A 25,905-nucleotide genomic window follows, 5' to 3' on the forward strand; every position below is an offset into this window, starting at 1 on the left:
AATCTACACCTTTTATTGCTTTACTTTAGTCAATCATTAATGAGACAGGTGACAGTGACACAGACAGGTGAAACACACACACACACACACACACACACACACACACACACCTGAGCTATCACACCTATTTTATTCACATTTAAAATAAATAAAAGTTTCTCATGAGCGTAGCTGAGGTCTTGCTGCTGGATGACGATGCAGCAGGTATGTGTTTATATCACAGCACACACCATGACACACTCTTCACTTTACTACAACACTTCACTACAACATTTTTTATATTCACATTTGTTTTATATATAATATACACAAAAAAATATGAATAAATTAATAGCTCTTAAAACCTCTACAATAAAACAGAAAAAAAAAATGTTTTAAAACTTTATAAAATAAAAACTTTATATAAAATAAAATACAGGTAATAAATTACTTCATCATTTTCAGATCATAAATAAAGAGAAATAAATAGATCTTAATTTATGGTTTAAAAACTCGATACAGTAAAATGCCAAAAAATAAAAATATACCAGTTAAGTGAATAAATATATAAAAGTTAATGGTCTGCACTTATATATAGTGCTTTTATACAAAGCGCATTACACTGGTTCTCATTCACACCAATGGTAGCAGAGCTGTCATGCAAGACACTAGCTTGCCACTGGGAGCAACTTGGGGTTCAGTGTCTTGCCCAAGGACGCTTCGGCATGTGGAGTCATGTGGGCCGGGAATCGAACCGTCAACCCTACGATTAGTGGACAACCCGCTCTACCACCTGAGCCACAGTCGCCTTATTATTAGTAATAAGCAAATAATTAAAGACAAATTAATACCATAAAAATAAAACTACTATAATAATAATACTATAAAATAAAGAGAAATTTATACATATTAATACAAGATAATAAAGACTTTAAATAAATATGTATATTTAGTGTTGGTTCGATAAGCAAGAGCAAATAAAGAGGATATTTTATAGAGCTTTATTTTTTTAAAACATGATGCAAGTTACAAGTTAAGATTGTGAAATAAGTGTTAAAAATGAATTGAATAAAAATGAATAAATGAAAAAAATTGAATAAAAAGTGAATAGATTACTATTACTACTACTACTACTACTACTACTACTAATAATAATAATAATAATAATAATATGTGTGTAAACAGGTGATGAGCCTGTCACGTGTTATAAAACAGAAACTGTATACCTGAGTTATATAATCTCTATATGGCTAATTACCTTAATGAGTCAGCATTCTTTACTAGTGCAGCATAGCGCAGTGACATGATGTTACAGGATTCCCCGAGTCAGCTGATCCACAAACGCATGAGTCGAGTCGGGTCGAGTCGGCTTTTCTGACTTTCCTCTCATCTCATCACACACAGAGGTAATGTGAGGAAGGAAAAGTGACAGGTAATAAGATTAGAGACAAGACCATAAATATAGACATTAAACATTATACAATAAACGATAAACACTGTGTATACTATACCACAGCGCTGCTAATGAGATCTGGACTGTGATTGGTCAGAAGGTGTTGATTCATTCTCTATAACAGCAGCTCTGACAGTAGTGCAGGTTTATATATCATTTAATGTGCTCTTTCTAATACGTTATTGTTTCTATAGTAACGGCTTGTTCATATGGACTCCATTGTGGATGTGGTCCTGTTTTCTTAAAGAAAGGAGATGTTTATTTATGTAACGTGTATGGAAGGAGTCTCCACTGTCAGAGCTGTGTAACAGTCAGAGGTAAAGCTGTAACTTTAAGTTTTCCCACATCTTCAGCACAGAGGAGTTTACACTTTTGGTGGTAACGTGAACTAACAACATTAAATGTAACTCTAAATGGATAAAAGCATAGTGTGCTGTTCTTTAGTAGTAAATAAAACATTGTAATTGTTGGTAAGTTGCTGTGGAGTGAGAGGAATAAGACTATCAGGGACATGCTGGAATAGGAAAATAAGCAGCGTTGGGGTGATAAGAGTGACTCTGCTTGGTCACTCTACCCCAGCAGTGTGAGGCGCGTGAATAACCTATTGTGCTTTTCAGCTTTCGAAAGTTTATAGGAATGTCGTGAGATTTTACAGAATATATTACTATCCAAGTGTATCAATCATTCACAAAGGGTGAAATATACTTCATGTTACTAAACTTGAACTAAGCATCACAGACACACACACACACACACACACACACACACACACACACACACACATTCTGCTCGGTCATGGTGAAATTCTTACATTTATCAATGGAGGCAAAGGTTAATGAATTGAGTGAAGGGTGAAAGTCTTTAACTGGAGCTGTGTGTGTGTGTGTGTGTATGTGTGTGTGTGTGTGTGTGTGTGTGTGTGTACGTGTTACAGTTTGGGCAAAACTTACATCAAACACCCACCAGATGTGGCCGATCAGTCGAGATGTGTTTTTGCACTTGAGGCTATGACGCTAATGCTAATGGTACTAACAAGTAATACAAGCTTATAGCCTCCAGTATAAACCGCATGAATAAAATGACCACACATTCGCCTGAAACAGGCCTCTCTAAAGTTGTTCTACTTACACTTTCACTGCTGTTACTAGTACTCTAGTTATACTACCACTGTTGCTATTTTACTGCTAGTATTAAAAGTGCTAACAGTACTCCAAGAACTATTCCAATTTTTAAAAAATTGCTACTGCTCCCACCTGTAATACTAATCCCACAATCTAATACATTCCTCACTACAACTAACATCTCTTACTACTATTACTAACATTATTAATACAGATGCTATTTTTATTAAGGCTACTAATACCAATATTACAGATGTAATAAACTACACTATTAATACTAATACTGATATTATTATTGCTAGTAACATGTATTTGTTTAGTACTAATATTACCAAAGTCTCTACTATTTTCACTACCAAGCCTAGGAGTAATGCTTTCGTCCTTAAAACTTTTTTCTACTAATGTTTATCCTGTTAATGTACTACTACTACTACTACTACTACTGCTAATAATAATAATTATTATTATTATAATGCAACAGTGCTGTATACTACTACTAATACTGATACTAATATCGCTAGTAAAGTGCGTTTAGAGTGTTAGTACTAGTATTGATGCTTATTACCAACACCTCTATCATGGTATTATTACTTGTATTATTACAATTACTATTATATTAGTAGAAGTATTATCATATTTATACTGTGACTAATACTCCTAATACTAGTATGAATATTGCTAGTAAAGTGTGCCAGTTATTATTATTACTGCTGCTATCAATACTGCTAATGCTATACTAATACTACTTATAGTAATAACTATACCACACTAGGATTAGTACTAGGATTAGTACTAATATTACTAGCTCTACTAGAATACTACTAATTCTTATACTACTATTGCTATTGTAATTAATAATGCTATTCCTATTATAGATACTCCTATATACACTCTAGTAATAGTAATAGCAATAGTAATAACAGTTATAGTATTAGTATTACTGTTGTTACTATTGTACTTATAATGCTATACTACTACTAAAGTGTTAGTACAGTAGGTAAGGTAAAGTAGTATTAGCTTTGATGGCATTATCATAGATGAGGTAGCAGTTGCATTAACACTAATTGTAGTAGTAATTTAGTAGTATATTTTAGTAGTAACAGCAGTATTATGATTATTAGTAGCGCTGATAATTCTGCTAATGTTACATTACTAAAACCAGTGCTAAAATTAGTGTGAATGCTACGGACAATATTCTAATATTACTGACACTGATATTATTACTAAACTGTTACTGATACTAACATTACTACTGCTGCTACTCCTCCTGTCTTCACTGTTTAAACGGGTGGGTTAAGGGATTCTTTGTAGGCTATATGAAGGGTTCTCGGCCATATACATGGTTCTACAAAGAACTTTTATCAATTCCAGATTTGACCTTTTTTTCTAAGAGTGTAAAATGAATGCAGTATTAAAGTATAAACTATTACTACTGCCACTATAAGTGCAACTGCTACTAATTACTGCTTTTAATACTCCTAAGAATCTTTTTTTGATATTCTAATTAAGATACAGTGTTGTTGAAGCATGTAAAAACGGCCGAGCGTGTTCCGTTATCCACGATCGGATTCCAGCGGTCCAGATTAAAAGCCATAACGCACCACGGCCTCTTCAACCTGTCTGTAATTTCCACACGACTACTGCATTCTGATTGCTATTGCTTTACAGCTTCAGTGTTTATTCAGAATAAATCTCACCAATATAGAGGATATTAGGGGGGCAGTTAGTATATTGTAAATGAGAGTTTATGGTAAAACTGCCCCATAAACACTGTTCGGTACGAGGACTGAGCAGTAATCGACATGAAGTGCAGCAGATCTCACACGTGCCAGCGTCGGAGTCACGACATTCACAATTTAACACCAGTTTGGAGATTAGATTATATTACAAACATAGTGGTATATCCTTCACTTCTTCAGCAATATAGTTTCACATTTATTTAATTTAATAGATTGAAAACTCTTTAACCATAGATAAAATGCTGCCGAGATAAAAATCCCAGATTTTCCATCATGTCCAGCTTGACATGATGTAAGTTTTTTGATGTTTTTTTTTCATGTTTGTTTGAGCGGTTAAATGGAAGGACGCTAATGTTTTCTTCTAACAAGTCCGTCCGTTTAGATCCTGTTGTATTGACTTTCCCCGAGCGTGTTTGTGTTACTGTGGTGAGGCCAGTTTTACGACAGCAGCCCTCTAATAAACTTTACGAGCCACTGGGGAAAGAAGCAAATGCCTCCTGTTGTTTTAACAATTAACATCGTGTTTACTGAAAATAGATCGCTCATGAGAATCTGAGCAGCGATAAAACCCTGCTGAATATAAAATGTAGCTTCAGTATTCGTGCAGTTCTTTACAAAAGGATGTTATTCAAAGAAGTTATTCAAGCGTTTCAGTGTCTTGAAAGGCAATTCTGATCTATTTCTGATTTACTCAGACCACAGCCGATGATGAAAGTGGATCGATGGATTTAAATTAAGGGCAGAATTAAAAGTAAATGAAATGAAAAAGTAAACAGGTCAATAATGTCAGGTTTTTGTTAAACTCATCTAATAGAAATATGAGCATTTACGAACTCAGTTAATTGTAGTAGCATAAACATTATACAGATATGTTAAAGCTATATATTTTACTTGAGTAGAAATGCCTTTAATTTAAATACTTTGATCCATCAATTTCCTCAGCGCAGTTATAACCAATAATCAGTTGAATATCATAATATTCAATATTATATTATCATCAAATCTTTTTTTCTGATCAGCAGCTTGTCTTGCAAGTCAAGAGTCCTTCTTTTGGAAACGTCACGGTGGTTTAAAGTTTCTTTAAAAAGCAAACTGTCATATCAAAAAAATAGCATGCTATTTCTGTAAACTGTCACTAAAAGAACAGAAAATAATCACACGTATTGACTGTATGTACTATTAACATGCGTCTTTGTGAAAAATGACACGTTTTGAGATTAGACCTTAACTTGCTGTTTATTTGCATCTTTACCAAAATACGGAGCTGTATTTATGCATCATTTCAAATGAGACATAGTTTTTCTAGAGATTTAATTAATACAAAGAGTTACTGTGCTATAAACAGATAGGAATACAGATATAAATAGGAGGTGCGACAATTTTTGTTGTTGTTGTTGTTTCCTTGATTCATCGATTTAAATAAATAAATTAAAAATGTACATAGTTGAGACCAATTATGAACAATTATGCTGACAAGAAAGAAAGAAAGAAAGAAAGAAAGAAAGAAAGAAAGAACAGAACACCTCCAGATTAGGCAACACCCACTTCAGGTGTGAATACCAGAATACTGATATTTGGAGCATGACACATGCAGATAGAGAATGTATAATTATCACAGTCTGTATAATTATGTATAATTATCAATGTATAATTATCAAAATTATCACAGCCCATCATATGAAGTCATGTGGAGTTACTTTCTCATGAAGTGCATCTCTCTCTCTCTCTCTCTCTGGTGATCAAAGGTTAGCAGCAGTGTCATTTACGATTTACTGGCATTTAAACAAGACGTAGCTGGATACAGGAAGTGTGTTTTTCTCAGAAATATTGCCACATTCTTCAGTCACACTGCAAAGTCATGACCAGATCATTTCCTCTACTGGGTTTAAAATTCTTGACAGACTTTTTCCACTCACTAACTCACCCGGCCAGGACAAAAGTGTTATTGTGTGTGTGTGTGTGTGTGTCTGTGTGTGTGTGTATGTGTGTAGTCTTATCTCTTGATAAATTCAGCCTGTTGGTCACCACGATTCGGTGACCCATTCTCACTTTCACGCCTCTTCAGCCTGGTTGTATAACATTTATAGCCAGTGAGTTTAGGATATAATCATGAGACCGAGACACATGTTTAATTTTATTAGTCTTAATGAAGTTCTGGATTTATAGCACTTATTTACCATTCTTCCAGATGAATAACTGAATAATGAAACCATCAAGGAACTTTACGGGGTTAAGTCATCTTTTGCACTAATATAGGGCCAAAAAGAAAAGTGAATTAATCATATCAGGTATTTCTGCATTGAAAGTAAACTTTAAAAGCGAGCGAGCTAGTGTTGGTCCAGTTTAAAACCTATGAACGTCAGTCGATGATCTGCTTGGCCTCACATATGTTGTGTTTGCTCATGCACTGCAATGGCTTTGCCCTTTGGCCGCCGCGCCCTGACTTTGTTAGCGTGGTTGGTAAACGTTAGTAAACATGGCCGCTGCATCTCTTCATCTCTCCATCCCTCCCTGATAAGGACGAGTGGAGAGGGACTCCCAGCGTGCAATCATCTCTTATCCAGCCGTCTCGTTACACTGAGTAAACAGTTAAAACACAGCCCTGTGAATCCTGTTCACACACACACACACACACACACACACACACACCAACTTTAAATACTTGAGGGGGAATTAAACCAGTCCAGTGTTTTCTTGTCCTGGTTTTTGACTATCTATGCACATCTTGGTGTTTGTGATGCTTCAGCTCCTGACTGAACTCATCCCTGCCCTGAGCTTCTCCAGTCTCCAGCACAGACTCGTCCTGCTAATAAACCTGAGGCAGGGTTTTACTAAGCCATTATTCACCCTAGCTTAGCATTCTGGTCCCATGCCTTTTATATATTATTATCTCCCCTACCTCTTAATCTCAACCACTTCCAGGACTTCTGCAGGTTCTCAAGTCCCCTGACCACTGACCTGGTATTTCCTGCTGTGAACAATTCTTCCAGCGGTGCTAATAACACGTATCAGGGTCACCAGGAGGAATTCTGGCCCCTTTCACAGGTTAATCCTGTGTGAATCCTACCCACCTACACCAAACAAATAGCATTCCTCGGAAGTGGGTTCTTCTAGGTCTTCTGTCAATCAGGACACTCGGTGCCGCCCCCACCGGCGCCTCAGATTTTGGGTTGGCTTTGACATCTTCAGGGTCTCAGGTTCGATCCTGAGCTGAGTATGTTCTCCCAGTGTTTGACTGAGTTCTCTGGGTTCTTTCCAAAAACATGCCAATAGGTGAATTGGCTAGGCTAAAACTACCCCTACATGTGAATGTGTGTACGCATGGTGCTCTACAATACATCCAGGGTGTGGATGGTCCTCCTCATGCCAGGTGTTCCCAGGACTGGCTGCAGATCCACCTTAACCTTGACCAGAATGAAGCACTTACTGAAAATGAATAAACGAATGATCTGGTCTGTTTGGTCATTTTCGTACCTGAATTTGATGTTACAGAATGTTCCTCAGTTCCAGTTACAACTCATCTTTGACCTCTCCCTTGATCATTGTTTGAACTTGTTGGCTAGTTTGTACACTAGTGTCATTAGCATAAACACTGTCTTTATAACTCTTCTGTGTTTAAGCAGGAACTCCAGCAAGACTTCTTCCTCCTCCCATTTTCTCATGTTCATACCCTGTTTTCTTGGGCCCCGTATTTCATATTTGACCCGATCAGTTTGTTATGTTATTTTCCGGAAGTTCAGTATGGATTAACCTAGAACTGTAGGAGCTTCAGTGCCTTGTGGAAATGTATGAATAAAACAAAACAGGTTTCACAAATGAAGCTTTTAATACAAATTATATTTAAAATATACACTTATTGGGGTTTTAACATTTGAATCGAAAGCATTTACAAATATTTCAGGTCGTGGAATCAGCAAAACGAATGTAGTTTTAACAGCAGAAACAAACATGACCAAAGAAATTTTTAATGACTGTTTTATGAATAGTAAAAGTTTTCCTTCTAAAAGCACAGCAGTGAGTTATTGTATTTCTGTTTTATAAAGCGCAGAAACATGCGTTGGAGTTTTCCACTGTCCAGAATGACTCAACAAGTGAGAATTCTGTGAATATTGAATATCATTGTTATTATGAATATTACAGATGTGTACGGTGGGTTGTTTTTTTCTCAGTACTCTTCTTTAATGGTCATGGGCATGGAGGATGAGACCAGACCTGCGCTGCTGCTGGTGATGTTGGAGCCCGGAGGAGTTGGCGTGGTGGTGGAAGCCTGTGGCTGCTGCTGTTTCTTTTTGTTAATTTTTCTCTCTTTGGCACGTCGGTTCTGAAACCAAATTTTCACCTAAAACACAAAATAAGATAAAAGAAAAAACTTAAGAATAATGTGTATGATAGATGGAGGTGAGAAACATCTGTAGACACCAGACTACTCTGACCTGTCATGCATGTATAATTTTCTTCTAAGTAATGCGTTGCCATGTTTATTCGTTTACTTACATACTCAATCAATTAATCGATTATTATTATTATTATTATTATTATTATTATCATTATTATTATTATTATTATTTCATCCTTGTATGCTTTTATTTTTCTCGTATTCTTTCTTTACCTTTTCAACTTGAGCCTTTTTGTTTATTTTTTCAGCCCAGTTTCTTTCTTTAGTATTTTTAGCTAAATTTTTTCACTTATTCTTATTTTATTTTGTCTTTAAACCTATAATATTCATTATGATTATGATTATGATTATTACGCACGGCACACACACAGTCACATGGTTACACTAATAACACACTAATAACACATAGTGTGCTCAGTAGTGTACACCACACTAATTAGCATCAGGATGAATTTAATAATTTTTAATTGTTTAAAGAACCTGTCTCTCTGATAGACTGAGGGCCGTGGCAAGCTCTGCCTTCCTCCTGATGGTGATGTAGCGGCTGTAGTGGAACTCCTTCTCCAGCTCCAGACGCTGATGATCAGTGTACACCACGCGATACTTATCCTTCGTCCTGGTCTTTCCTCCTGAACATAGAATGAGAGAAAAGAGAAAAAAATGAGTCAGTTTAAAAATCAGATTGTTTAGGATCAAGTTTAGGATCGATTTTAGGAACGAGTTTAGGAATGAGTTTAGGATCGAGTTTAGGATCGAGTTTAGGATCTAGTTTATGAACTAGTTTAGGAGTAGTTGTTAAAGTGTGATGGTTTAAAAAGAAGTTCGAACCTGACTGATTAGACTTTGCTTTATTTTTAAAATTGGACTCGTTTTACGTTTAAAAATTCAGGCTAATATTAGATCTGAAGTCAGACAGTTTAGTTTTAAGTTTAAAGCTCAGATTCATTATCAGTTTAAATATTTAGAGTTCATATTATTTTTAGGTTTAATTTTGGACTTTGAAATGTTTAGGTTTAAGTTGAATTTAGATATAGGTTTAAATTAGGATCGTTTGAGTGCTGAAAAGAGACATTTCTGATATAAAACTGTGATATATTTTCGGTAACTTTCAAAGTGAAATGATTTTAACGTGAAGTTCAGATGTTGAATTGTTTTGGTTTAGTGGCTGTAACCAGGTGTTTAGTTTTAGTTGTAAAGTGAATTAGTTTCAAATAAAATTATGTAGTTTTTAAATCAGATGGTTTATGTTTAGCTTTTGCATTAAATTAAGTTTTTAGTGAGACGATGAGAAAAAAATTATCTTTTTATAAACAGCAGAGATTCTACATGTTCATTCCCCACACTCATAAACAAACTGACAATGAATTAAAATAACAGTAAAAGACACAATTAGGAAAGTGACATTTTATTTCCACAACTTTGTTCTAAAATTTTCCACTTAAGTTTACTTTATATAATAAGTCAGTATGTTTTTACACGTCTGACTGTCTGTCTGTGTCCTTGTTTTAAATTCTGCTTCACTTGTAAGTTGCTGTGGATAAGATGAAGTGTGAATGTAAAAACAGTGCCATACTGCAGCATGTTTTTAGCTCTAATTTATCAAACCTGTAATTAAAAGCACACACATGAAGCGTCTCTTTAATTAGTGCCGTATATCAAACTCCATTTATCCTGTCAGAGTTTTAAGTGCTAAAGCAGCCGCCGAGTTAAACATTAAGGTATAAGCGTGTGTGTGTGTGTGTCAGGAGGCCATTAGGGGAAACACTCATTAGTACTCTTAATCTCTCGAGTTAACATTCATTCAGCCGGGCGCCGGTTGTGATGAGCTATCTTTACTAATTTAACTGTTTACACAAATGAGTCGCTCCTCGAGACGCAATATGTCCATCTGAGAGAGAGAGAGAAAGACAGAGAGAGAGACAGAGAGAGAGACAAGCTCGAGTCATTCCTCGGTTAATTAACACTATATATAATGTTTTATAAAGTCTATTTAATAATACAGCACAGTGTGTGTGTGTGTGTGTGTGTGTGTGTTTATGTGTCTGGTATTTAGTCTAATCTAAACTGTACATTGTGGTGTTAATATAATCAGCATCATTGTTAAAATAAAAATATTTTTAGATGTAAATGATTTTATGTTTAAAATCTGATATTAAAGTGAGATGTTTGGGTTAAAGTCGGATGATTGAGGTTTAAACTGAGATAGTTGAGATAATTGAGATAGTGAGATAGTTGAGATAGTTGAGATCGTGAGAGAGTTGAGATAGTGAGATAGTTGAGATATTTGAGATAGTTGAGATCATGAGATATTTGAGATAGTTGAGATTGTGAGATAGTTGAGATAGTGAGATAGTGAGATAGTTGGGATAGTGAGATAGTTGAGATAGTTGAGATAGTGAGATAGTTGAGATAGTGAGATAGTTGGGATAGTGAGATAGTGAGATAGTTGAGATAGTGAGATAGTTGAGATAGTGATATAGTGGAGATAGTGAGATAGTTGGGATAGTGAGATAGTTGAGATAGTTGAGATAGTGAGATAGTTGGGATAGTGAGATAGTGAGATAGTTGAGATAGTGAGATAGTTGGGATAGTGAGATAGTTGAGATAGTGAGATAGTTGAGATAGTGAGATAGTTGGGATAGTTGAGATAGTGAGATAGTTGGGATAGTGAGATAGTAGAAGTTGAGTGATAAAATGAGATGTTTCAGGTTTGAAACATTTACGGCGAGGTTTAAAGTGAGATGTTTTTCTTTTGAGAAAAGTTCAGATGCGTTTACACACACCACTTAAACACACTCCTCTTACACACACCACTTAAACACACTCCACTTACACACTCCACTTAAACACACTCCGCTTACACACTCCGCTTACACACTCCACTTACACACACTCCGCTTACACACTCCACGTAAACACACTCTACTTACAAACTCCACTTAAACACACTCCGCTTACACACTCCACTTAAACACACTCCGCTTACACGCTCCGCTTACACACTCCACTTACACACACCACTTAAACACACTCCACTTACACACTCCACTTAAACACACTCTGCTTACACACTCTGCTTACACACTCCACTTACACACTCCGCTTACACACTCCACTTAAACACACTCCGCTTACACACACCACTTAAACACACTCCGCTTACACACTCCACTTAAACACACTCCGCTTACACACTCCACTTACACACACTCCGCTTACACACTCCGCTTACACACACCACTTAAACACACTCCGCTTACACACACCACTTAAACACACTCCGCTTACACACTCCACTTAAACACACTCCGCTTACACACACCACTTAAACACACTCCGCTTACACACTCCACTTACACACACTCCGCTTACACACTCCACGTAAACACACTCTACTTACAAACTCCACTTAAACACACTCCGCTTACACACTCCACTTAAACACACTCCGCTTACACGCTCCGCTTACACACTCCGCTTACACACACCACTTAAACACACTCCACTTACACACACCACTTAAACACACTCCACTTACACACTCCACTTAAACACACTCTGCTTACACACTCCGCTTACACACTCCACTTACACACTCCGCTTACACACTCCACTTAAACACACTCCGCTTACACACACCACTTAAACACACTCCGCTTACACACTCCACTTAAACACACTCCGCTTACACACTCCGCTTACACACTCCACTTACACACTCCACTTAAACACACTCCGCTTACACACACCACTTAAACACACTCCGCTTACACACACCACTTACACACTCCACTTACACACACCACTTAAACACACTCCGCTTACACACTCCACTTAAACACACTCCGCTTACACACTCCACTTAAACACACTCCGCTTACACACTCCACTTACACACACCACTTAAACACACTCCGCTTACACACTCCACTTACACACACCACTTAAACACACTCCGCTTACACACTCCACTTAAACACACTCCACTTACACACTCCGCTTACACACACCACTTAAACACACTCCGCTTACACACACCACTTAAACACACTCCGCTTACACACACCACTTAAACACACTCCGCTTACACACTCCGCTTACACACACCGCTTACACACTCCACTTACACACACTCCGCTTACACACACCGCTTATACACTCCGCTTACACACTCCGCTTAAACACACTCCGCTTACACACTCCGCCTACACACACTCCACTTACACACACCGCTTACACACACCACTTAAACACACTCCGCTTACACACACCACTTAAACACACTCCGCTTACACACTCCACTTAAACACACTCCGCTTACACACACTCCACTTACACACTCCGCTTACACACTCCGCTTACACACTCCGCTAACACACCGCTTACACACTCGGCTTACACACACACCGCTTACACACTCCGCTTACACACTCCGCTTACACACTCCGCTTACACACACCACTTAAACACACTCCGCTTACACTCTCCGCTTACACACACCACTTAAACACACTCCGCTTACACACACCGCTTACACACACACCGCTTACACACTCCGCTTACACACACACCGCTTACACACACCACTTACACACTCTGCTTAAAAACTTAAAATAAACTCTTTATGTTAATTCTACAGTGTAGGATGTGTATCTGTACTTTAATCTGCACACTGCGGCATGCTCCTGCTCCGTCACATCCTCATGAAAACAGAGAAGAGCGCTTACACACTCCGCTTACACACACCACTTAAACACACTCCGCTTACACACTCCACTTAAACACACTCCGCTTACACACTCCACTTAAACACACTCCGCTTACACACTCCACTTACACACACCACTTAAACACACTCCGCTTACACACTCCGCTTACACACACCACTTAAACACACTCCGCTTACACACTCCGCTTACACACTCCACTTACACACACCACTTAAACACACTCCGCTTACACACTCCGCTTACACACTCCACTTAAACACACTCCGCTTACACACTCCACTTACACACACCACTTAAACACACTCCGCTTACACACTCCGCTTACACACTCCGCTTACACACACCACTTAAACACACTCCGCTTACACACACCACTTAAACACACTCCGCTTACACACACCACTTAAACACACTACGCTTACACACACCACTGAAACACACTCCGCTTACACACTCCACTTAAACACACTCTGCTTACACACTCCACTTAAACACACTCCGCTTACACACTCCACTTAAACACACTCCGCTTACACACACCACTTAAATACACTCCGCTTACACACTCCGCTTACACACACCACTTAAACACACTCCGCTTACACACTCCACTTAAACACACTCCGCTTACACACTCCACTTACACACTCCACTTAAACACACTCCGCTTACACACTCCACTTAAACACACTCCGCTTACACACTCCGCTTACACACTCCACTTACACACACCACTTAAACACACTCCGCTTACACACTCCGCTTACACACTCCACTTAAACACACTCCGCTTACACACTCCACTTACACACACCACTTAAACACACTCCGCTTACACACTCCGCTTACACACTCCGCTTACACACACCACTTAAACACACTCCGCTTACACACACCACTTAAACACACTCCGCTTACACACACCACTTAAACACACTACGCTTACACACACCACTGAAACACACTCCGCTTACACACTCCACTTAAACACACTCTGCTTACACACTCCACTTAAACACACTCCGCTTACACACTCCACTTAAACACACTCCGCTTACACACACCACTTAAATACACTCCGCTTACACACTCCGCTTACACACACCACTTAAACACACTCCGCTTACACACTCCACTTAAACACACTCCGCTTACACACTCCACTTACACACTCCACTTAAACACACTCCGCTTACACACTCCACTTAAACACACTCCGCTTACACACTCCGCTTACACACTCCACTTTCACACTCCGCTTACACACTCCGCTTACACACTCCGCTTTCACACTCCGCTTACACACTCCACTTAAACACACTCCGCTTACACACTCTGCTTACAGACACCGCTTACACACACTGCTTACACACACTGCTTACACACTCCACTTACACACTCCGCTTACACACTCCACTTAAACACACTCCGCTTACACACTCTGCTTACACACCGCTTACACACACTGCTTACACACACTGCTTACACACTCCGCTTACACACTCCACTTACACACTCCGCTTACACACACCGCTTACACACTCCACTTACACACTTCACTTAAACACACCGCTTACACACTCCGCTTACACACACTGCTTACACACTCCGCTTACACACTCCGCTTACACACTCCACTTACACACTCCACTTACACACTCCACTTAAACACACTCCGATTACACACTCCGCTTACACACACTGCTTACACACTCCGCTTACACACTCCGCTTACACACTCCACTTACACACTCCACTTACACACTCCACTTAAACACACTCCGATTACACACTCCGCTTACACACGCGACATCACAAAGCTTTAAAATCTTTAAATGAGCGAATAAAAAGTCAGATCAGCTCTCCACCAATATTAGTGTGAACAGAGATCATTTCTACAGAGATCAAATTGATCACACGTTTCCCATCATGAACCTATAAAGACTATAAAGGGTCATTTTTTCCATATGCAGATTACATTAGAAATATAAAGAGGGGCAGGGCTTGTGATAACCTGGTATTATCTCAGGATCATTTGGAAATCATATTAAGATCGTTAAAGCTAAGAGAAAAAAGATTAGGATGTAACTACTGCATATATAATGGTTTTAAATCACCTCAAAATAGTGTTCATGCTTTTTATATTGAAAAGACAACGTTATGAATAAATACGAAATGAGGATGGGCGTGGCTTCTGAAATCTGGATCAGTGTGTAGTAAATATTCAATTAAATGCATATTTGATCAGTAAATAGCAGATGATTTTAGACAGTCTGTGTTTCGGTGTCTTTCAGCAGAAGTGGAATGAAGTCTTTAAATGTTATATTTTGCTAAAGAACTTTATCTTTATATTTACTTTAACTTTAACTTTAAATGGAAATGTAAAAAAAAAAAAAAAAAAAAAAAAAAAACATCAGGAAAGATATTTCACTTCAGGAAAATGTTTTCAAAACCACTGATAGATTTTTCATGGAAAATGTGAAAATGTGGCTTTGTGAGAGTTTTCCCAGGCAACAACACACCTATTTCATAACACATTTGTCTCCTGTGTGTGAGTGAGTGTGTGTGTGTGTGTGTGTGTGTGTGTGTGTGTGAGAGTGTGAGTGTGAATGAGTGTGAGTGAGTGTGTGTGTGTGGGTGTGAGTGTGTGTCGGTGTGAGTGTGTGTGTGCACGTGTGTGTGTGTTTCTGTGTGTGTGTGTGTGTGTGGGCACGTGTGTGCATGTGTATGTGTATGTATGTGTGTGTGTGTGTGTGTGTGTATGTGTATGTGTGTGTGCGTGTATGTGTGTGTGTGTGTGTGTGTGTGTGTGCATGCATGTATGTGTGTGTGTGTGTAAGTGTGTGTGTGTGTATGTGTGTGTGTGTGTGTGTGTGTGTGTGTGTGTGTGTGTGTGAGAGAGAGAGTGTGTGTGTGTGTGTGTATGTGTGTGTGTGAGAGAGAGAGTGTGTGTGTGTGTATGTATGTGTGTGTGTGTGTAAGAGAGAGTGTGTGTGAGACAGAGTGTGTGTGTGTATGTATGTGTGTGTGTGTGTAAGAGAGAGTGTGTGTGAGAGAGAGTGTGTGTGTGTGTGTGCGTGTGTATATGTGTGTGTGTGAGAGAGTGTGTGTGTGTGTGTGTGTGTGCGCATGTATGTATGTGTGTGTGTGTGTGTGAGAGAGAGAGAGTGTGTGTGTGTGTGTGCATGTATGTGTGTGTGTGTGTGTTTGAGAGAGAGAGCGTGTGTGTGTGTGTGTGTATGTGTGTGTGTGTGAGAGAGAGTGTGTGTGTGTGTATGTATGTGTGTGTGTGTGTGTGAGAGAGAGTGTGTGAGAGAGAATGTGTGTGTGAGAGTGTGTGTGTGTGTGTGTGTGCGTGTGTATATGTGTGTGTGTGAGAGAGAGTGTGTGTGTGTGTGTGTGTGCGTGTGTGTATGTGTGTGTGTGTGTGTGTGTGTGTGTGTGTGTATGTGTGTGTGTATGTGCGTGCCTGCATTATGAGAAATTAACAGCAGCCTTTTGTAAGACAAAGACAGAAGAAGTCACCTCAGGTGACATGAACTTTAAAATAAAAGAATTATAATGAATTAAATAAATAAAAGTTTTTAAAGCTCTAACTTCACAGACAAAAACGGAATTTGATTTAATGATCATTTAAAGTTCTTACACAAGTTCTTACGCCTGTTAGCAGATCTATTATTAATATCCGTGTATTTTAACTACATTCTAAAGAATTGTCCTTTTTTTTAAGCAATCAATATTTATTTATTTTACTTTATTATTCATTAGTTATTCATTTATTTATGTTATGTCTCTTCTGAAAGTTGTAAACTTCATTCTTTAACAGGCACACAGTAATAAACTTACACCTCAGCTCTGTAACTTTATCGTCCTTTATTATCTTTAATGATATTTTAAATTGTCACATAAGGATTTATTTATTTATTTGTTTGTTTGTTTGTTTGTTCTCATAAAAGGTTGCTGTTCTGAAATGATAATAATCCATCAAAATAACGATAATAAAACATTCTAAGCTCTTACTCATCTCACTTTTTTCACATCAGAGTTCATTAATTTTCCTACAAAACATTTATTTATCCTCTTGTTTACGTCTTTTTTATGAACTCTATTTCATTTAGCAGAAAATAATTAATGCATAAATATGACATGTCTCTAGCTTCATTAAAGGAAATCCATAGAACAAGCTAAATACTCTCCAAAATGCTAGCGTTCTAATATCAAATCGTCTCAGTGAAACCTTTCTCACATATATATTAATTAAGATAAAAATGTTAATTTAGTTATTAATGAATTATTTCAGTTTATTAAGCTATATTTGTATTTTATTTTTGCTAGAAACTAATGACAGTTTATTTTCTCACGTGTTCTTTACAGCCTCCACATAAACGTTACACCATCATGTTTAATGATAGTTTATGTAAAGCACACATCTGTAAACACACATCTGTTAACACACATCTGTAAACAAGTGTTGTGTTATTGTAGCTCTACTTGGTCATTAATCCGTCCTGATAGTTCACACAGCGTAACCTCTCTTTAACAGTTTCAACTTTAATTATGTGTTCATAGTTTTCATCATTTTCTCTCTTTTATTATTTTATTTTTGTTTATTTACATTTTACTTTTTTCTATTTTCAAGATTGCAGATTTGCTCCAGTTTTAGTTTAACTTTACACCTCATCCAAAATGTCTAATAATGTAAATAAGCTCGATATTTCACGCACAGTTTATTTGTTTTCTTTCTCCTTTAATCAACATGACTACAGGATAATTTTTTCTACTTTTTATTTCATATAATATTTATTTATAATTTTGTACAACTTTTCACCTCAAACAAAAAGTGCAATAATGTAAATAAGTTCTATAATTTATGTATTGTATTTATATGCACTTTATCTACTACTTATATGTAGTATAAGTATTCTCTATTTTCTACTATGTATAAACTTTATAACTTTCAACTTTGACAAAATGTTTAGGATGTAAATAAGAGCAAAATACAGGTTCATTGTTTTACCAATCACAACCATGCAGTATATGTAGATGTATATATATGAAGACCTTATTGATGAATGAATTTGTTTGTGTATAATAAATGATTTGATCAGAACCCCTCCCCCCACACACTCGTACCCGGGTTGACGGGTGGTGCAGTGCTCCGGCGCATCCACTCGTATGGGTTCCTGCGCTGCTCGCCAGGTGAGAGTGGAGCGACTGATGATGATGTTGAGCTGATGGAGGGATGAAGAAGAGTCGAAGGCTGCAGGTTGGATGGAGGGAAGTCGGGCGGCCCGAAGCCGATCTGTCCTGGGTTGGAGGACGGGTTCGGGGCAGCTGAGGGGCCGTAAGGGGTCCAGTCTTCCCGAGTGGGAGCAGGAGGAGCAGGATATGCAGAACTCGTCTGGTTAGCGTCATTAAAGCCGGGGACGTGATGATGGTGATGATGATGGTGATATCCGGTAAAATCCGTGTACTGAGGAGTGGCAGGGACGAAGTTCTGAGGGTTCAGGTTGAGGCTCGGGTGCCGCACGGCATTGGGGTACATCCCGCTCTCCTTATCTAACAGGTAACTCACATACATATTCACTTAGTTCTTCTCTTTTCCTGACTAAATACTCATCACACACACACACACACTGATCCTGTCACTGCAGGGATGAAGCTTCACCTCCAACTGAAGCACCTGACACTCACACACACACACACACACACACACACACACGCACACACACACACACACACACACACACTGCCAGGTGACGTAATTTTTACGAGCCTTAATCAGCTCCTGTGCCCTCCCTCACCTCCTACATGGCCTTCATTCAGGACGCAGCCCTAAAAAGCCTCTCAATGGAGAAAACCGTTCCTCTTCAACCTTATACACCTTACACTGTGTGTGTGTGTGTGTGTGTGTGTGTGTGTGTGTGTGTGTGTGAGAGAGAGAGAGAGAGAGAGAGAGAGAGAGAAAGCGAGAGAGAGTGTAGAATATGACGATGAACTTCATTTTAAACAGTTTAACAAATCGGAGAATAAAATATAAACCTGTGATTAAAAGAAAGTTCAGAGATTAATTATTTTTAAATCATTCTAAGCAAATAAACATCATCAACTTTACTTTAAAGGTGAAACTTTTTAAAATGAGATTTTAATCCGGTTTAAACCCAGTGTATGAATTTTAAACATTTACTATAGAATTAAAACTGAATTAACTCTAAACACCAGCTGTGTGGAATAAACTCCATTATCACATCCAGTGTTCATATAAACAGACACACTGTGAGTGTGCATGTGTGTGTGTGTGTGTGTGTGTGTGTGTGTGTGTGTGTGTGTTTAATACATTGTTCCTATCAGTGTGCTTTTCTTCCTCTTTCACACACACACACACACACACACACACACACACACACAATTGTACTATTATTAAAGTACTTCAATAATAATAATAATAATAAGAAGAAGAAGAAGAAGAATAGCCCTCAATATGTTATGTTAATGTTAATTTGTCAAGTGTTTTTATTGTATAATATTTTCAAATGTTTAATGAAATATTTTTAAAATTGAACACACACACACACGCACACACACACACACACACACACACACACACACACACACACACACACACGAGTGCTGATCATTTAAAGCCGTTAATAAATAATCTTCCTCTTGTTTAAACTACAAAGTGATCAGGTGTTTAGTGCTGAATTTCTTATAAACACAATTTTGACAATGATTTTTTACTCTTCTTTATTACATAATCACCAAATAATCACATTATCCATGATAATGATGAGTGTTTGTTTAATTATACAAAATGTTAGAATCCATATTTTCAGACTCATACTAAAAGTTATTTAGTAAAAAGTAAAAGAAAGTAAAAGAAATAAAATGCAGTGTGTGCACTGTAATGTCATTTGGATTCTCATAATTTCATTTATTTATTTATTGTGGACATATTCGTAGTTCTAATGCGAGGCACACTCTAAATACAACTAAAATACAGCAGTAAGGTGTTGGTGTAGTAACTGTGTGTGAGCAGTTACACGGAGTGAGCAGTAGAGGGCAATGTGAAGCACACACACCATTTAGATGTCTCTCTTCATCATGTTTGGGGACATGATGGAAGGAGTAAATAACACGCCGTCAGTGGGGAGCTCAGAAACACACCGTAGCGTCTTTATTAGCTAACTGTAGGGGTTTTATAAAATCTTTTAAATCTTTCTGGAAATCACTGTTGTGAAAGAAAGAAATAAAACGAGAAGAAAAAGAAAGAAAGAGAGAAAAATTGTGATAGAATAAAAGAAAGGAGAAGAAAAGATTCTGCTACAGTTTTTGTTTTCCCTCTTTTTAAAACTACACAAACAAACTTAATAATTCATCAATAAACAGAAAAAAATGTGGAGAAAAAAATAATAATAAGTAAAAGTGGGGAGAAATTAGTGTACTATTATTATACACTTACTTTAGCAACATGTTCCTCCTTTTATTGTTTGTTTGTTTTCTAAATTAAATGAATATATATATATATATATATATATATATATATATATATATATATATATATATATATATATATATATATATGAGCACATTGAGTCATGTTTCTGTGTTTATGTGTGAAGACGAATTTATATAGAATGGTGTATACGGTACTGAATTTATTATTTTCTGCAGTTTGCTTTGTCACTGTAAATGGAGCATTTTATATATCTATGAACTATTTGTCATAAATAAATAAGTGAATAAGTAAACAAAAAAGAAAGAAAGAATGATAAAAGGCAATAAAAATGCATTTTCCTTTCATTTTGGTATTGAAAAGTACATTTCAGTACTAAATGATACTCAATGTAATTTAGACATTTAGCGACTCTGTATATTTGTGAAGATGACTTTAGGAGCAAGAGAATGATCTGAGGAAAAAGTAAAAAGCGATTTTTCACCATTAAAACATAAACAATGAATTTATCATTGCTCGTGGGTTGTTGTTTTTTTTTTTTTCAAACAGATACGAGAAGCCTGAAGGAAAACATGCCATACTGCTGTCTAAATGCTGATCTCAGTTTCAGACAAATAGCCAAATACAAATAAAAATAAATTCTAATCAATATTCTAATCTACATCCCTGAATCTGAGTCTGGATTTGAGTCTGGATCACTGGACACAGTCCTACATTTACAAAAGGAAAGTAAAATTATCTGCACTTATATACTACCTTTTAACCTTACCGGTTCTACAAAGTGCTTTACGCAGTTTATAACACACACACACACACACACACACACACACACACACACACACACAGACGGGCATGTGGGTTGGGAATGGAAACTCCAGACCTGTGACTAGTGAACACTCTGCTCTACCACCTAAGAATAAAAGAGAATAATCTACAATGAAATGCAGAAATAAAGAACAAAAATGAAATGTAATGAAGAAGAGAAATTGTAACAGAGATGGGGGGTCTGAGAAGAAAAAATCTAATGAATAAAGAATAAACATGTTTAATAGCAAGTAAAATACAGGAAGAAGTAAGAAAAAATATAAGAGGATAAAAGTTCGAAATCAATACTTTAATAATATCTAAAGATTTTTTAATCGAAACATTAAATCATCAAAACAAGATAAATTTGTTTACATGATTTTTTAAAACAGTGTTTTATCTCTGTAAATATTTGTTTTTTGTTTTTTTTTAATTCATCTAAACAAATCATTTTAGTAAGAACAAACATTTAGTGAGAGAACAGATAGAAACGTTTTTACTGATGAAGAATGATTCATCTGAGTCGTGAAAAAAGACTCGCTTTATTAAAGACTCGCTTTATTAAAAACTCACATCATTAAAGATTTGCTTTATTAAAGACTCGCTTTATTAAAGACTCACTTTATTAACGATTCGCTTTATTAAAGACTCGCTTTATTAAAAACTCACGTCATTAAAGATTTGCTTTATTAAAGACTCGCTTTATTAAAGACTCACTTTATTAACGATTCGCTTTATTAAAGACTCGCTTCATTAAAGATTCGCTTTATTAAAGATTCACTTTATTAAGGATTCGCTTTATTAAAGACTCGCTTTATTAAAGACTCACTATATTAAGGATTCACTTTATTAAAGACTCGCTTTATTAAAGACTCGCTTTATTAAAGACACTTTATTAAAGACTCGTGTCATTAAAGACTTGCTTTATTAAACACTTGTTTTATTAAAGACTCGCTTTATTAAAGACACTTTATTAAAGACTCGTGTCATTAAACATTCGCTTTGTTAAAGACTCGCTTTATTAAAGACTCGTGTCATTAAAGACTTGCTTTATTAAACACTCGTTTTATTAAAGACTCGCTTTATTAAAGATTCGCTTTATTAAGGACTCGCTTTATTAAAGATTCGCTTTATTAAAGATTCACTTTATTAAAGACTCGCTTTATTAAAGATTCAGTTTATTAAAGATTCGCTTTATTAAAGACTCGCTTTATTAAAGACTCGCTTCGTTAAAGATTCGCTTCGTTAAAGATTCACTTCATTAAAGACTCGCTTTATTAAAGACTCACTTTATTAAAGGCTCGCTTTATTAAAGATTCGCTTCATTAAAGACTCACTTTATTAAAGATTCACTTTATTAAGGATTCACTTTGCTAAAGACTCACTTTATTAAGGATTCGCTTATTAAAGACTCGCTTCATTAAAGACTCGTGTCATTAAAGATTCGCTTTATTAAAGACTCGCTTTATTAAAGATTCGCTTCATTAAAGATTCGCTTTATTAAAGACTCACTTTATTAAAGATTCGTGTCATAAAAGACTCGCTTTATTAGAGATTCGCTTAATTAAAGACTCGCTTTATTAAAGATTCGCTTTATTAAAGACTCGCTTTATTAAAGATTCACTTTATTAAAGACTCGCTTTATTAAAGATTCACTTTATTAAAGACTTGTGTCATTAAAGATTCACTTTATTAAAGACTCGCTTTATTAAAGACTCTCTTTATGTTCAGTAGAAATGTTCAGCAGAAATGTTCAGCAGAAATGTTCAGCGGAAATAATCAGTAGAAATGTTCAGTTGAAATGTTCAGCAGAAATGTTCAGCGGAAATAATCAGTAGAAATGTTCAGTTGAAATGTTCAGTAGAAATGCTCAGTAGAAATGTTCACTAGAAATGATCAGTAGAAATGTTCAGCAGAAATGTTCAGCAGAAATGTTCAGCAGAAATGTTCAGCAGAAATGCTCAGCGGAAATGTTCAGCAGAAATGTTCAGCAGAAATGTTCAGCAGAAATGCTCAGTAGAAATGTTTAGCAGAAATGTTCAGCAGAAATGCTAAGTAGAAATGTTCAGTAGAAATGTTCAGCAGAAATGTTCAGCAGAAATGCTCAGTAGAAATGTTTAGCAGAAATGAAACTGGAGATTGTTTGTTTGAGCTGAAATAAAAAAAACAAAATAAAATAAAACAAATAAATAAAAAGATTTGCTTTATTAAAGACTTGCTTTATTAAAGACTCGCTTTATTACAGATTTGCTTTATTAAAGACTCGCTTTATTAAAGATTCACATTATTAAAGATTCGCTTTATTAAAGACTCTCTTTATTAAAGATTTGCTTTATTAAAGATTCGCTTTATTAAAGACTCGCTTTATTAAAGACTCGCTTCATTAAAGATTCGCTTTATTAAAGATTCGCTTTATTAAAGACTCGCGTCATTAAAGATTCGCTTTATTAAAGACTCGCTTTATTAAAGACTTGCTTTATTAAAGACTATTACCAATGGTATACACTGCTCCATGCCTCTCCTTCCGTCTGCATCTTTATATTATTCTATAATTATAATAACTTTAACTCAGTTGTGTGTGTGTGTGTGTGTGTGTTTTATATATAGCGAGAGAGTGTGTTCTGCGTCAGAGCCTCTAACACAAAACACTTCTGCAGAGGAAGTTACACAGAATCGTCAGAATCAGCACAAAATAAATATAATTCTGTTCAGCCCAGTTTCAGTCTGAGAGCCGCCTTCATTTTATTTATAACAGAGTTGTAAGAGCATTCAGCATTATTACTGACTCTATACACTACTGAATTTATACATGATAGTGTATACACTACTGAATTAATGGAGAATAGTGTATTTATTATTTAATGCAGTTTGCTTTGTCACTTTGTCATCTGTTATCAATTTGTCTTAAATGAATAAATGAATAAGGAAAGAAAAATGAAAGAAAGATGAATAAATGTATTTTGTTTTAATTTTGGTATTAAAAAGCATATTTTAGTATTAGATTATACTGAATGCCATTTAGACATTTAGAGACTGTATACAATTTTTTTCATATAAAACACTAGTGTCAAATAAACAAACAAACAAATAAATAAATGGCAATATTAAAAATAAACCTTATTTTATTGGGAATGGGGGGGGGGGGGCGGGATCTGGGGGAAAATAAAAAGGGATTTTTCACCATTAAAGGACAAAGAATGAAAATGCATTTTTAAAAATATGTGCAAAAGAAAGAAAAAAGAAAGACAGAAAGGCAAGAGAGAAGAAAGGGAAAATGGAGGAGATAATAAAAGTTCAATATTGTAATTTAAGGAAGAAATAATGATATGATGTGTATAAAGGAAGGAAACCAGATAAAAGTAAATAAAAAAATAAAGAACATAAAAGGCAATAAATGGGCGATAAGAAAATCAGATTTGATCTTATATCTTATCTTCATAATAAATGTTTAATGAAATGCCAAAGTTAAACTATTACGGGCTGCAGTTTATTATTTGGTGTTCTTTGTTTTGTTTAGTTTTGTTTTTTGTTTGTTTGTTTGTTTGTTTGTTTTCTTAAAGAATCCTCATATCCTCAGATGCCATTTATTACAATATAAAATAACAGATATTAAGTCTCAGCTAGTTTTCTACTCCAAGTTTATTATTATTTTAATTGTGTGGAGAAAAAAAAGATTTATTTCAGCTTTAATTGTGTTTTTGAACAGTCTGATCATGATGGACCTCCATGTGTCCGGTTTCTCCTGAGGAGCAATTTCCAACTGGATGTACCACGAGTATCTGTACAAACAGTCCAGGGAGTACACGGACACTGCATCGTTCAGGAAAGAGGCACAAATTAACTTTGGTCCAAAAGGTTCCACTGAACACCAAGACAACAACAAAGGAACTGGTGAATGCGATAAATCAGGTACCAAATTATTTATGTTCACTATTAAGAGAGTTCTACATGACCATGGACTGAGAGGCTGTCACACGAGGAAGAAGGAGCCACTACTCCAAGACTGGCATGAAAAAGGCAGACTGAACGGGACAGGTGATCAGTAGAGGTTTGGAGGAGAGTTCTCTGATCAACTGTACTGTACTGTTTGGCTCAAATGATCAGCACTGTGTATGGAAAAGGGCGAGGCTTTTAATCTGAAGAACATCATCTCAACTGATGAGAACTGATAGTTGTGGCAGCTTCATGTCTCACTGGAAAAGGGACTGATACATTTCAGAAAACAGA

General features: G+C 36.4%; 1 protein-coding gene across 1 annotated transcript; it reads right to left on the reverse strand.

The window, feature by feature from the left end:
- Window positions 1–8,063: 8,063 nt before the first annotated feature.
- cdx1b (caudal type homeobox 1 b) lies at window positions 8,064–19,459 on the reverse strand. Its single transcript, XM_053649563.1, has 3 exons — window positions 18,552–19,459; window positions 9,169–9,317; window positions 8,064–8,631 (listed from the first exon to the last, which is right to left on the reverse strand). Exons 1-3 carry the CDS (start codon window positions 18,997–18,999, stop codon window positions 8,458–8,460), a joined length of 771 nt encoding a protein of 256 aa, XP_053505538.1. The 5' UTR covers window positions 19,000–19,459; the 3' UTR covers window positions 8,064–8,457.
- Window positions 19,460–25,905: the final 6,446 nt, after the last annotated feature.

The sequence above is a fragment of the Ictalurus furcatus genome, chromosome 18, assembly GCF_023375685.1.
Source record: "Ictalurus furcatus strain D&B chromosome 18, Billie_1.0, whole genome shotgun sequence".
Taxonomy (NCBI): Eukaryota; Metazoa; Chordata; class Actinopteri; order Siluriformes; family Ictaluridae; genus Ictalurus; species Ictalurus furcatus.